Here is a 13951-nt window from a genome sequence, read left to right on the forward strand (position 1 = left end):
TCTTAACTTTAACCAAAAAACAACAGTTGATAACAAAAATTGTGATCAAAGTGTTGGACATGAAAGAACATGGTAATTAATGACAGGAACATGATGCATGATTCAAAGAAATGAAGCATGTTATGCTTGTGTATAAACAACATTGCTGTTGCATGACGTGGCCTGTTTTGGTCACCCAAACTCATGATATAAAAGTAAATGTCATGTCTAGGTTATAGTAAAGAAGTTGATGGTTACATCCATAGGCTATCCCTAATTTGAACCCTTTCAGGTTCCAACTTACCCGTTTCGCAGTGGACACCAGTGTAGTCGGTGGGGCAGTTACATTCGTACATGTTGATGCCATCGACACAGACGCCACCATTGCGACATGGCCCACTCATGCACTCATTGATATCTAGGGAAGGAAATTGTGAGTGAGCCTTGCTAAAACTGCTTTAAGAAGACAGATTTTTTTTTAACAGGAAAAATGTTTCTTGGGGCAACATAACTGAATGTGAATTGCTTGTCCCAGTGCACATAGCACAGAGTGTGCAGGAGTCATTTCTCAATAACAAGTGCCAGCTGTGTGCTGCCTACAGCATTTGATGGGCTCATATTCTACCACTGCACTTATAGACTCTAGGTGCTCAGTCCCATTCAGTCAGAGTTTTTCCCTGTAGTTATTTTGGACATGTGGGTTGATGGCTGAAGCTCTTAGATCCCGACCATGAGGAATGGGTTCAAATCCAACAGCTGGTTACTTTTTGTTATCTTGGGTTAAAGTCCTCCTATGTGCTTATCTCCGTCCAGGATTGTAACTGGGTACCAGTGAGGGCAAAGATGGCTATTGCATTTAGCTGCCTGCATCTGAAATGGCAGAATCTGTATAATCTCCAGGAAGCTGAGATGATTTCAAAAATGTTTTGAGCCAAATACGGTTTACAAGGATAATAATAATGACCCAGTTTTAATGTCAACTTTTGTCACATACTGTGCACCTTATAAATGCTGTGTTGTTATTTTTCGAGTCAAATCCAAGCCAAAGTGAAAAGAATTTTCTGAAAGTCTGCAGCAAAAATACATGTAGAGGTCACAACGTCTTTGAAATTTAGTAACTTGTACTCACTAGTCTGGCATTGGGCTCCGGTAAAACCAGCTAGACATACGCAAGAGTAGGCGTTAACACCATCAACGCAGAGTCCGCCATTTTGACATGGAGCACTGAAGCATTCGTCGATGTCTGGCAAAAGGGAACAGAAGCGGGAGAAGGAAATGTGAAATTGATTGTCAAACCAATTTCACATTTCCCGTAAAATGCACTACACGGAAAAACACGGTCAAGCATACCCCCGCCAGGCCCCTTACTCTCTTATGCTGCGGTGTGGCTGACAACAGTTGCCCACTTTTTTTTTCTTACTCAAGTGCTATTTTTTAGCAAAAGCTTGCAAAACTTCTCTGACTGGAAAGGGACTTTTGAGGGAATTTCAGGCAACTGTCTTTCCATAAAAACCACTGGCAGACACAAAAGGTTAAAGGTCGTCGGAGAGTTCCACTGGTTTTTTCTTCGTGCATTCCCCCACTAAGTCAGGAAACTCCTATTAGATCGCATTCAAAACTGGTGGTTTGGAATTCAGTACATTCACTATCAGACATGTATGTCATTTTGAAAAGGTGAAGTTCACAGATACTCTGACTTGTCATTTTGAGCTTGGAGCAAACAGTGTGAGTGACTTTCTTTCCTGACTTATTGGAGGCGATTTACGGGTAATCTGGAATGAGTGATATAGTTTTGTCCCTACGACTATGCCTAGTTTACATGCCTATGCCCTAATTCTGTAGTTGTGTGGGTTTTAGGGAGGGATGGGGAAAAGTGGAAAAAGGGAAGAAAAAAAAAAGAAAGAAAGGACAGAGACGCAAGTATAAGGTGGAAGAAGAAAAAAACTGTTAGTTGTACCCACACCATGACACCATGAGAACATGCAATTTGTGACAAATCTGGCCGGTAAATTTTCAAACGAAAAGTCACCGACCAGCAAACCCATGACCTTTGGCCCCAAAAGACCTCAGATTCATGAGTCTGGCCACTACTTACGACACTGACGTTCGTCATGTACATGTGGGGCATGTGCATGCTCAACATTTTTCAGTTGACCAACCTGGAAGAAAAAACCTTCTTCTGTTGCGACCACCTATCACCTTTGTTTTTGCCAGTGGGGAAAAAAAAACGAAATCCCTGCAGGAAAAAACTTCTTGATTAAGGTTAAAATTTTTGAGGTTAGGGTTAGACAAAAGAGGAGTGATTGTAAGGAACAGGAAAACTTTACTGATTTCGCAGACAGTGCCAGTGAAGCCAGCGGCGCAATTGCAGGTGAAGGAGTTGATGCCATCCACACACTGACCACCATTGCGACAAGGGGAGCTGTTACATTCCTGAATGTCTGCAGGGAAGGGAAACAGAACAAAACAGAAAAAAAATGATATAGGCTGCTCTCATATTGTCTGCTCTTCGCACTGGGTAGCCAAATAATTTTTTTTAAGGGGGGGGGAATTCGAAAATAATATCTGATTTCCAAACGCTACTTTGTGTAAATGTTAACGGCAGACTGACTGAAATAGACAGTGGTGTGGTCGTACAGATGGGGAACTAAGGGGCAAGAAGACAGGGGGAGGGGTGGAAATACTCCAATGCCCCACATTCCCAACATGCAAAGCTGCATCGCTTGGATGGTGTCAGATTATACCTCTAAATGTACATTTGTCCCATCAGTTTTAGAGAAGGGACTACCTTTATTTTAATATTTAGTAGAAGTTTCATTATTTGGTATTTTGAAGAGTGCCTGACATGTGTCTACACTTAGTGAGATATTCTTTTTCATTTCCTACTGACTGGGAGCCACAATTTTACCAGTAACTGGAAGGCCAAAGCCGGAAACTGACAATTTCCCATCAGAAAGTTGCTTATCAGGGAGTGCCCCATCTGGCTTATCTGCAAACCTACATGAGGTTCAATGCACCCTATAAGTATGCTCAATAGTATGCATGTACTGGCCTGAAACAATGTTTTTTACGAGTGAATGTACTATGCACTTAAAGTAGTAATAATAATTAGAAAAATGTTCTCAAAAACAAAGGCCTACATTAAGTGCACAAACATGATTTTGATGATAACATAACCAAAACAGCAAAGTAAGTAACAATATTCGGCTAGTCTCTAAGAGTCTACATAGACATTAATTTAAAATTCTAGAGTTTCTTAGGATGGTCCATAAAAAAATCTGGCCCCTATATGAGACTTCTATTACAAGTCAGAGCTCAGAATTTTGCATTTTTGTTTGTTTGTCCTTTTTCATAGTGATTAAATGGACACTTACTGATGTCGCAGATGACACCCTCCCATCCTGCGGCACAGGTACACTCGAAGCGATTGATCTGATTGGCACAAACACCTCCATTTTGACAAGGGTTGCTGGCACATTCATTGATATCTGGAAGAAATTAATTGTCATTACAACATAGGGACATTTTCTTTTATATAGGCAAAAATACCCTGGGATGTTTTAAATACATGTAGTCTGTTGGAAATGTGCTATACACAGTTACCTTGCTATCTATCTCAGGATATTACATGAAACTTGTAGAATTGACAGGGAGCGGGGGTTCCCCCAAAAGGAGTTTAATTTTTTTTCTTTTTAATAATGAAAGGCAACTGTTTTGGTATCTTTCATTTTCCTTCTGTCCAAAAGCACGTAAAAAGCCCAGAAGTGTTGCCTCATTCATCAGACGGGCCACAAAAGATTACATGGAAAAAAATTTACCCCCTTAAAAAGTTGGATCTGGATCCAGTCTTGTAAAATTATTTACTTCAAGTGGATTTTTGGGGAGTATGCATTTGGAATCATTCTTTTCCCTTTAAAACAAGTTGAAAGTGTTGCTTATATTTCAGTGTAAGCCTGTGTGCTCAAAGTTACTGACAACATTCACCATTGCTAGAGCCTATCTTTGCTACTGACAACTATGCTATAACATGCACAAAAATTCCAATGATTATCACAATCCCAACTTTTTTACTGAGGGTTTTGCCTGAGAAGACTTCTGCGCTAAAAAACGCAGAAATTGAAACCCACCTAGTATTATTGCCATCCTTGTAAAAAAAATTTCGCATAAGATAAAATTCAAAAACTGTTACCGAGTGCCTGTGTATAAAAACATATTTTTCTACTGGCGCAAATTATACATAGTTAAAAAATCTCACCCAAAACTGCCTTATTAGCCAATGGTGAAATATATACAAGTTTAAGAAAAGGAACTTGAACATGTGATGACCAGGGATCCATTTAAAGGTATGGTCCATCATTTGCAGCTATCAAAGAAGTAACTGACAAAATTATTGTTGAAAAGCAAACTTGGTTCAAAGACAGTTATAGGACTAAACACTCCTAGTGAAGTTATTCTTTCTGGCAAGCTTTCATTTTGAAGAAAACAATGAAAGAAGGCTATTTACAAAAATGCATCTGAGAAAGTATGTTCAGAGAGCTGTCAGAAGCAATTCATTTTCAATTTGGCAAGGCGTGCGCAAGCACTGACACAATGCACACAATATCCACGGTTATTATAATTAGTCAGCTCAGTGTATGACATTGTGTGGCAGCAATCGACTAAGTGAGAGTGTGTTCGGGATGCTAAATTCGGGCACAATTCAAAACTCGTCTTGGTAACTTTTGATTTTAAATCAAGATCGAATAACATTTTTCCAGAATATCAGTATTCACTGAGCTAAAACTTCACACAAGTTAGTTGTTTGGCACCGTTCTTCACATTTTTAGCACTTTTGTTACCTCAAATGGACAGTTTGACAGACTGTACCTTTATAGCATGCTGCTTTTAGGACAAACTAAGGGAAAAAAATTTTGTGTTAAGCTTTTGCTCACCAGCCATAATGCTGTGAAAATTTTCACGTATGGAGAGGATATAATATCCATTTTGGGTTCTCTGTGATTATTGAGACAGTCACTCTACTTGTTACTCCTTACCATTAACCATTCCAAATATTCACTGTGGCGTTAATGAAACCAGCCACTTTAAAACTCCCTTCCCCCCGTAAAGCACACCCTCTACATGACATATGCTTTTTATGGGACTGTCCCTTCCCAGGAAAAAAAAAAGGGCCTATGACCAGGAAAGTCATGTCCACACTTCGGTCTACAGAGGCCACTGCCTGGTGGCTGTACCCAGAGCTGTTTATAGAGAGTAGCGCCAACTTCAGACTTTGGAACCGAAAGAGCTGTCCATTATTTGTGCTGTGCAGCATGCAGCAATTGTGTGCTAACTGTCCATATGCACTGATGCAAAATCCACCATTTTGGTTCGAACAATTGAGACACTCATGCTGCAATTCTCTCAATAAACAGTCTGTCTGTACCCACTTCAAATAGAAGCATACCACAATCCCAGCCATAGCCATGTAGATTCAGAGGCAGCTGTACCCTTGTTCCTTACCGATCTGGCAGTTGACTCCTTCAAAGCCAGCTGGACAGTTGCAGGTGTACTGATTGACTTGGTTGACACAGAAACCACCATTCTGACAGGGTTGGCTTGCACATTCATTGATATCTGAACGGGAAGAAAGAATAAATATGGGCATTCAAACGACTACTTAGTGTTGAACCTCTCCCCCCCCAGTTCTGCCCGCTTCCTCTCCCATCCCCCCCCCAGCTGTGGTTTCAACCGCTTCATCAGTTAAGCCCGCAGCACGCCCTTCTGCATTTATAAGTTTACTAGACTGCTGCATTACTGGTTAAGTCTTTATCACCATTGCGGCAGACCATAACACTATGCACGCCAATCCGATACAATGAATTTGTGCAACTGGTTGTCACAAATACTCCCATCTGGTGGAAGCGCTGTGTTGATTCCACATCTTAATGTCGAGTGAAAGTACACCTGGTAAAATCAGATGTTAACAAATCAAACATGTTTGACTTCCTGTAGTTACCTGGCAAAAGGACAGATCAGTCCAGTTTTTCAGCACACATCTTTCTGGTCTGTTCTTACAGTAAAATTAGAAGGTGCACAGCAAGCATTAAATCATTGTGTTTTTGTAATTTGGCAAAGTGTGCAAGCGTTGACATGATCCACAAGCATGCGCGGTTGCTGTAATTCATCAGCTCAGTGCACAGCATCTTGTAGCTGCAATCGGTTGAATGAGAGCAGGTCCCTGGTGCTAAACTTGAGCATTATTCAAAACATGACTCTGCAACTTCTGTTTTGAAGTTGAAATCCTAAAAAACTGTTTTTCTCTCAGTACATTCATGGAACTCAAACTTCATCAGATCAGTTGCAAAGCATCCATCTTTAGATTTTGACCACTTTTGTTGCCTTTTCAGGCACAAATGACAAATGACAGACTGTACCTTTAAAGACAGTGCCTTGCCAGCGTGTTCAGGGGCGTACCCAGGATTGTTAGAAGTGGGCTTCAAAATGTAATGGATTCAGATCACTGAATACCCAGACTATGGGGCTCTGGGAGCAGGCTCCCTCAGGAAAATTTTGAAGGGAAATCAATTCCTTCAGCCTGGTGCATTTTACATTTTAGGACAAATCCCAGAAAAATGGAAAAAAGACAAATTGCAGACTTCTGTTTTGTGGCGGTTTTATTGGGGAAACAAATAGGGGATTACAGAGGGTCAAAAGGGAAACCCCCACCACCCCCTCCCCCCAGCATACACCCTTGATATTGAGGTTCACCTTGGTCGCAGTTGTAGCCAGTGTAGCCAGACACGCAAATACATGTGTACAAGTTGATGAGGTTGTTACAGGTGGAGCCGAAGCGGCACGGTGAGCTGGCACACTCATCGATATCTGTCAATATCAAGTCAAAATGAAAATGGTAAAATAGAATCTCTGTGGTTGCAGTGCTGAAGGTGAAAAAACGAGTGGCATGAGGTGTTCTGTGATTCTGTGAACAAGGTGCCTGTTCATAATTATGTCTTTATGCAGTTCAAAAAAGCCTTTTAGTAATGTGCTTAAGTGCACAACAGCTCCAAACGTTAAAAAGTTACATGCATTCAATTAAGTGACATGGCCAGCTTATGTTTATTACACATCACAGGCTTTTACAGCTAGAATTGGGCAAGTCATGTTTAGTATACATGTACTCATACTCACAAAATACGGAGTTAATTAGTTTATTATTCATTGATGGCCAATTTTTTTGAGTGATGTCTCATTGCAAAGCTCATAACAAATGCAAGCCTAGAAAATTATCAATTTGATTTGACCATCTAATTTCTGCATTGCCCCATCCAGAAAGCAAGGTCAGTGCATATTTATAAGCTCTTCAAATTCCAACTGTGATGTCCTCCATTTGGGTTCCTGTACCTGCATGTACATGTAAAGGACAATTAAATTCCATGACTTTTCCATGACCAAATTATGAAAATCCACGACCCAATAAGGCAATTTCTTGGACTATTCAGACTTTCGAAGTTGCAAATAAAGTCACACATTTCCTGCACTTATTTCTGGTAATAGAAATCACACAGTGTTTGATAAATTGATTTTTTGGTGATTTTAGTCACATTTACAAAATGTCATGACTTTTCCAGGCCTGGAAAACAAAAACAGATTTCCGTGACTTTTTCAGGCCGCAAGAACCCTGATTTATCGAATGTAATGGAACACAAGGTACAATCATGTGATGTCACAGGTGGAGTCTGCGGGTAAGGGGAATCACTCTGTATAAGGCTGTCTAGTCTAGGGGCACTGATCTATATATACATGTATATCTGTGCAAGCCCAGTGGGCACACGACGCGTGAAAGACGTCTTTTTGTGGTCGTTATGTGGTCGTGTGTCGTAAAGTGGTCGTGACAAAAAAACGACGTCTTAAAGACGTCTTTTATCCTCGGTTAGAAACATTGCTTCAGCAACCATGACCACAAAAAAAACATGACGTCTTTAAGACGTCGTTTTGCAGTCGTTATCAAATCATCGGTACCACACATACAGTGAAAGGAGAAAAACGACGTCTTAACGACGTCTTTTTTTCTCTCTGTTTGAATTGTTTTCTTCAACAAGCAATACATGAAACACACGACGTCTTTACGACGTCATTTTACAGTCGTTATCAAATCGTCAACATACAACAGAAAAAGATTTAGATAACTTTATGAAGATTTTGCACGGTGACTTTTGGTTTGTCTCGGATTTTGCCGGTTCTCACTCGGTTTCACCGCGGAAGGTCCGACAGAGCAATGGCATACAGTGTATTGCGAAATCCCGCCTGCGGCCGCAGGTGACTGTTCTGTTTGACTGTTCTCATCTATTCGTCAAGAGGGATGTGTGGGATAGCAATAGTGCGAATGTCCTTACAGGGAAATTTTAACACTAGAGGAATTTCTTGGTCTCTGGTTTAGTACACCTGCTTGTGATTTATTATTATTTGCAGTGGAACTGACCCTCAACCCCCTCGTCTGATTTAAAATAACACGACATTAAAATACCCCTACATTTAGAATGGATGAGGCTATTTTCTTTCATTGCCTGCTTGCTCGCAAGCAACGACTGGCTTCGAGCGTGTGCACTGCCCTACTATAGTGGCTCTGGCTTAGTCTTAGCTGGTTCCAGCCTTCCGAGGAGACTCTGAGCATGCCGACTGGAACCAGCGATGGCAAAGACTGAGGTCATGTCCAAAAGTCAAAACGGGCTTCCAGAACTACGGTTAGGTCTATTGACTTTGGCGTCTACACGTATTTCAAATGGAATAAAGATCTTCAGGTCAGGGAACCAGACTACTTCATAATTTTGAATTAAGAGAGCTCGAGTACATGTACATGTACAAGTATCGCTGCAAGCAGCTTGTCCGTTTAAAGAAGAGAAAGACAGGTTAGGCCCTTCCTTAAAAGGTAAGTGCTTATAAACTGTAATTCTGTTACGTATGGGCATTGTTGGTGAAGCAGAGGTCAGGCTTAAACGCAATAATTTTAATCCTCAACAGTCAACCGGGTTGGCCACGGTTGTTTCCTACCTCCATGGGTGGACCACAGACAGTGTTTATTCGTAGTCGTACGTAGACTCGCAGTCGTAGTGCAGTAAGGAGCATCTGGGCTTGCCACAGTGCCCATACTTCAGCGTCATCAAATATGGCAAATACTAACAGTGTCAATAAGTCTAAGATTAAATGTTATACCATTGTATTGGCGAGACTAAACTGTGAAAATGTAATGGCAGTACATTTGTGTGATGCAATGTACAATATTGGCCACTCGATGTAGACATGCTCGAGACAGTTGGTAGCAGAAAAATTCTTTTTCATTCTCAATCACAATGAACATGCGCACTTCAGCTCAGACGTGGTGTAAACAATGGTAGAGGACCGGTTTATTTACTGCCACCAAAGTCCTTAAAGTTTTTACAAAAATAAATTGTCTTATTTGTCTAACATTTGCAGGAAGTGTTGCATCACGCGGTACAACAGTGTCTGCAGTAAGACAACGAATAGCGAAGTACTTAAAGCTTAGTATTCCTACCAGAGACAAACCAAGAGCCCTGAGTAATTCAGCAGGCATGCCCACTGGATAACTGTGCGACCAGTCTAGTGCATCAGATGACCTGTTTCCTGGCTGTTTCATATATTTCGGTGATATTTAACTAATGAGCATAAAGCCTATTTTTGTATTGGTCTTATTTGAAACTTTAAACCTTTTGTTGTTCAAGTAAAATATGAACATTGTTTCTTCAGGTTTATTTCCTCAGGTTGAAGCAATGAAGGCTGTTTAAAGTACGGTTATAACAAAATTACACGTCTGATCGGTTTTGGGGGGGGGGGGGCATGGGTAAAATTGTTTGCAGGATTAAAACACGTACAGTAATTTAAATTGTAACTGACGAGATCATCCTGTTCCAGGATAGTCTGTTTTCTAAAAATTTGACAAACCACTGCATGAGACAAAATTTTGTCCAAAAAGTGTTCAATATTTCCATTTTTTTAAATTCTAAGCCAACTCGATTTGAATTGTCTTATTAGTACAAGCATACATCTTTTCATCAACTGATGTCTGTTTTTCTACCTCTCATAAATGCCATTACATGTACATCTAAAACGTATTTTACTAAGTCTTGCCTGGTTGGAAATGTTTTGTTCTGCCAAATATTCAGTTACATGGCTTATACTACATGTACATGTACTGTGTGCTTAATGTTTCCCATTCTTGCCTTGTCCGTAAAAGTAAAACCTTTTAACTGCTTTTATCCAGGAAGTGTAAACACAAGTGTACCTTGTTTCATCGTCACTTTGATCGTGCTGGGTGCAATTGTAATGGTCCGTCCAAAGCCATTGAATTTACCAGAAATATTATTGGTACATAATATTTGTGTAGACCATCATTTTCAGCAAAGTGTGCTAACAGGTTATTATAATATGAAGAATCAGAGTTAAATAAAAAAAATTGTTTAGTTGTAAACAGTCGCTTCAGTCAAAATTTATTTTATAGCCAGGCAGCGTGTTAAGGCATGTGAACTTCTTTTTATCATAAAAAAGTAAAAAAAAAAATGACTCGTTCAATGCAGATGTCTTTTTTCCTTGATATTTGATGGATAAAAGACGTCTTAATGCTGACGTCTTTTACTGCTCAATATGCTGACGTCTTTTATTAGTCGCAATGTTGACGTCTTTTATCAGTCTCAATGTTGACGTCTTTTATTAGTCTCAATGTTGACGTCTTTTATTAGTCTCGATGTTGACGTCTTTTGTTAGTCGCGATGTTGACGTCTTTTACTCGTCATAACGCTGACGTCTTTTTTAGTCGGACAACTGACGTCGTTTACTTGTCAGGATGCTGACGTCTTTTGGCTTTGCATATACGACTCAAAAAAGACATAAATAAGACGTCAATATTAGACGTCTTTAAGACATCATAACGACGTCTCGTGCCCACTGGGAGGTTTGTGTGACAATTTGTAATGTAACGTGTATCTCTTCTACACTTAGAGATCATGCTGTAATCAATTAACAACAATGAACAGCAATGGTACACTGAGGGGTCAGGGTACCAAACTCATGATCAGGGCTTCCGAGGAGTAGTCAGACACTCTTTGTGTCTGGAAACCAACGGGAACCACTGAAACATAAGGGAAAGTGAGAAGGCATTCACTACGTTAAGGGGACAATTTCTTTTATTAAGAAAATTGGGACCCAGTTGTGGGGATGAAAATTGGTCGCCATGGCATTTATGTTTCAACATGGGTGTAGTTTCAACAACCCGGTAACAACATGTACATGTATGAGTGTACATGTCACCAACCACTGCAAGCTGAAATTGCCAGAATGCATGTATAACACACTCCCGGGCTTTTGCAGCATGCAGCAATCTGAGATGGCAGGTATTTTCTCAATATAGTGGAAAATGTTTTCCCCAAGATCTTTCTTACCAATCTGGCACTGGGCTCCTGTATATCCTGGTGCGCAGTTACAATTGTAGCCATTGATGCCGTCAATACACGTACCACCATTGATACAGGGACCACTGGCACACTCATCGATATCTGGAGATCGAAGGAGATGGATTTGAAGGTCAACCCATGATAAATCATGTTGAGAATCAACATGGTCCAGCGCTGCTTGGCACTGCAGTGGGTTTAGAGACTTTGAAAAGTACCACTTCCCAAGGCTCTTGGAACAGTAAACCGAGAGTCAAGAACGTCCATGGCAAGTTACCATTTTTAAAATGTGACTTGAACCAATTGGAGAAGATAAAGCTCTCATGTTTTACCCAGTCAGTATGATTAATTAGCAGGATCTGCGCCTGAAGGGACCTTTCCCATGAAATATGCAAATAAGGCAGACGCATGCACATAACTACCACTGGTTAGCAAGGTTGCTTAAATCTGTAACGTAACAATACAAATCTCCATGTGTGCATAAATATGAGCACATATTATACTAGTATGGTTGAACATGAGTGCCAAACTTAAAGACAACAAATTGTTACTTTCCAACCTCAGGACATTGAAAACTTAACTTAGTCAGACAAAGGCTGTAATCTAGTTTTGATTGAAGTTCAATGTGCCAGGTTATGGTTACAGCAGCTCGATGTTGATGGCCGCGCTTGCCAACCAGTGGTAGAAGTGCACATGCGCCTATCTAATTTGCATATTTCATGGAAAGGGTCCATTAAAAACATGATTTCAAATTTAAAATCATGTATCTCCTCTCCGCTTACTGGGAATATCAACCCTTTTACCTAGTTTTGTTCAATGGTGGATTCTAGGCAGTCCCTAGCAATGTTGACCACCAGCTAAAAGTGACCCGACTTCAAAATTCAGGCAGTTGCAAAAAAAAAAAGTTTGTCAAATCTTTTAGATGCATTTGCTGCATCATCATAGTGCATCATTGACATCTTTGAGCTCACATTTTTTGGTTTCTGTCACTTCAATATGAAATCAAATATTGAAAACAAATGTCGCACTACCGGACATGGTTGGATGCAATTCTAAAAATGTTAGCAGGGTTACAATTGCTCTAGCCTAGGTACCTACATGTAGGATGGTACGGGAACCGGGTATGCTATAAAACACAGAACCAATCCCAAAATTCAGAGCAATTTTGGAAAAAAAAAAGACAATCTGCCTTCAGCATCAGTTGAAAAGAGCCATGTTGGTTGGGAGTGTTCATTTTATTGGTAGCGACACGACTGTAATGTATGCATTCAAAGCTGTTTGTGAACTAGCAAAGTGCAATTCCCACCAAAGGAGCTTCGACTGCTGAGAATATTGTGCCCTCTCTTGGTCCAGTTTGGGGCTCATATCAGACTAGACTGGATCATAGGACACATTGCTCTGATGATAGGTACCTCAATTGTAAAATGTGCTATGAACAATTTTTGAACAGTTTCCCAATTTTGGTAAACCCTAGTTTCTGTCTCCCGCTCCTTTGAAAATATTTGGTGGAGTGGAACCAATGTCTCATATTCTGGACATAAATCCATTTGTGACTACTCACTGTTTTGACAGCGGTCTCCATCATATCCTGCAGCACAGCGACAGCTGTAGCTGTTGACGCCATCAATGCAGGTGCCGCCATTGACACAGGGAGAACTGGCACACTCGTCGATATCTATTACACAAATCAATTCAAAAGGCATTTGAGACAACAGCATCAATCTGGCTCCTAGGCATACCCACCTGGTTGTATCCTTAGAATGACATAAACCCAACTCTTGCAAATAAAGCTGCTGAGAGCATATGTGATCTGGATTCGAATCCCACCCTGGTTAATATGTGGATTGGGTTATCTTGCCCCATCCCGTGCTATGAATTCTGCTCGGCCAGCATTATTTTAGGGTGGTTTGCTCCAACCTCTTGTACTAAAACATGTCTTCAGTGTTTTCCCTACTCTTATTAAGTATTGTGTTTTTATAATTCCATGCAGGGGTGCTCTTGCAGGAATTCTTGCATTCATTATCAGAATTAGGGTAACTTTTGGCAGATTTTTGCATTTAGTTCCACCGAACTGGGCCAAGAGCCCACTTATCAGGATGTCCATGGTTGCTCCAAATAATGAGGACTGCAGTAAATGTGTCCGAGCAGTCAAAATTGTGAAAATGTGAGGCAGCAAAAGTGCTGTACACCACTTGTTGTTTGGGTTGAAACAATCTGGGGCTCTCATTTGGTTGCGTGGCCTGATTTTTCTCACATTCTGTGCTGCTGCTTATGAACTGTGAGAATACATAAGCAGGGGTGATATGCCACCACCCAATGGTGTCCATTTGGGCTCAGGCATTCACGTCAACATATTTGTTTACGTGCATGTGACACAGCATATGTACTCGTGCAAGCCGTGGTGTCAGGTGAGTTTGGAGGCACTGGTATTTCAATTGTTGGCTCAGCCTCTATCTTACACTTATTGTTAGGTGGGCACTTGTGCACAGGGACCATGTAAAATGAGCCTTTTTGAAGTTAAATTTGAATAAAAT

The 13951-nt window shown here is 40.6% G+C and overlaps 1 protein-coding gene and 1 long non-coding RNA gene across 4 annotated transcripts in view; one reads left to right on the forward strand and one right to left on the reverse strand.

Moving 5' to 3' along the window:
* The window catches only part of LOC110973685 (uncharacterized), a 91650-nt gene that overhangs the window by 50982 nt on the left and 26717 nt on the right, over positions 1-13951 (reverse strand). For all 3 annotated transcript variants that reach the window (XM_022224684.2, XM_022224686.2, XM_087139120.1), the window contains exons 17-22: positions 12979-13092; positions 11409-11522; positions 6727-6840; positions 5479-5592; positions 3354-3467; positions 2307-2420 (exon numbers count right to left, since the gene is read on the reverse strand). In XM_022224684.2, the coding sequence (XP_022080376.2) occupies positions 2307-2420; positions 3354-3467; positions 5479-5592; positions 6727-6840; positions 11409-11522; positions 12979-13092 (684 nt within the window). The remainder of the gene's footprint in view (positions 1-2306; positions 2421-3353; positions 3468-5478; positions 5593-6726; positions 6841-11408; positions 11523-12978; positions 13093-13951) is intronic.
* On the forward strand, positions 8396-10441 carry LOC147798635 (uncharacterized). Its single transcript, XR_015425938.1, has 2 exons — positions 8396-8884; positions 9430-10441. It is a non-coding gene; the product is annotated as an uncharacterized LOC147798635 (long non-coding RNA).

The sequence above is a fragment of the Acanthaster planci genome, linkage group LG07, assembly GCF_054643075.1.
Source record: "Acanthaster planci isolate LZ-2023a linkage group LG07, COTS_SCS, whole genome shotgun sequence".
In the NCBI taxonomy this organism is placed as follows: Eukaryota; Metazoa; Echinodermata; class Asteroidea; order Valvatida; family Acanthasteridae; genus Acanthaster; species Acanthaster planci.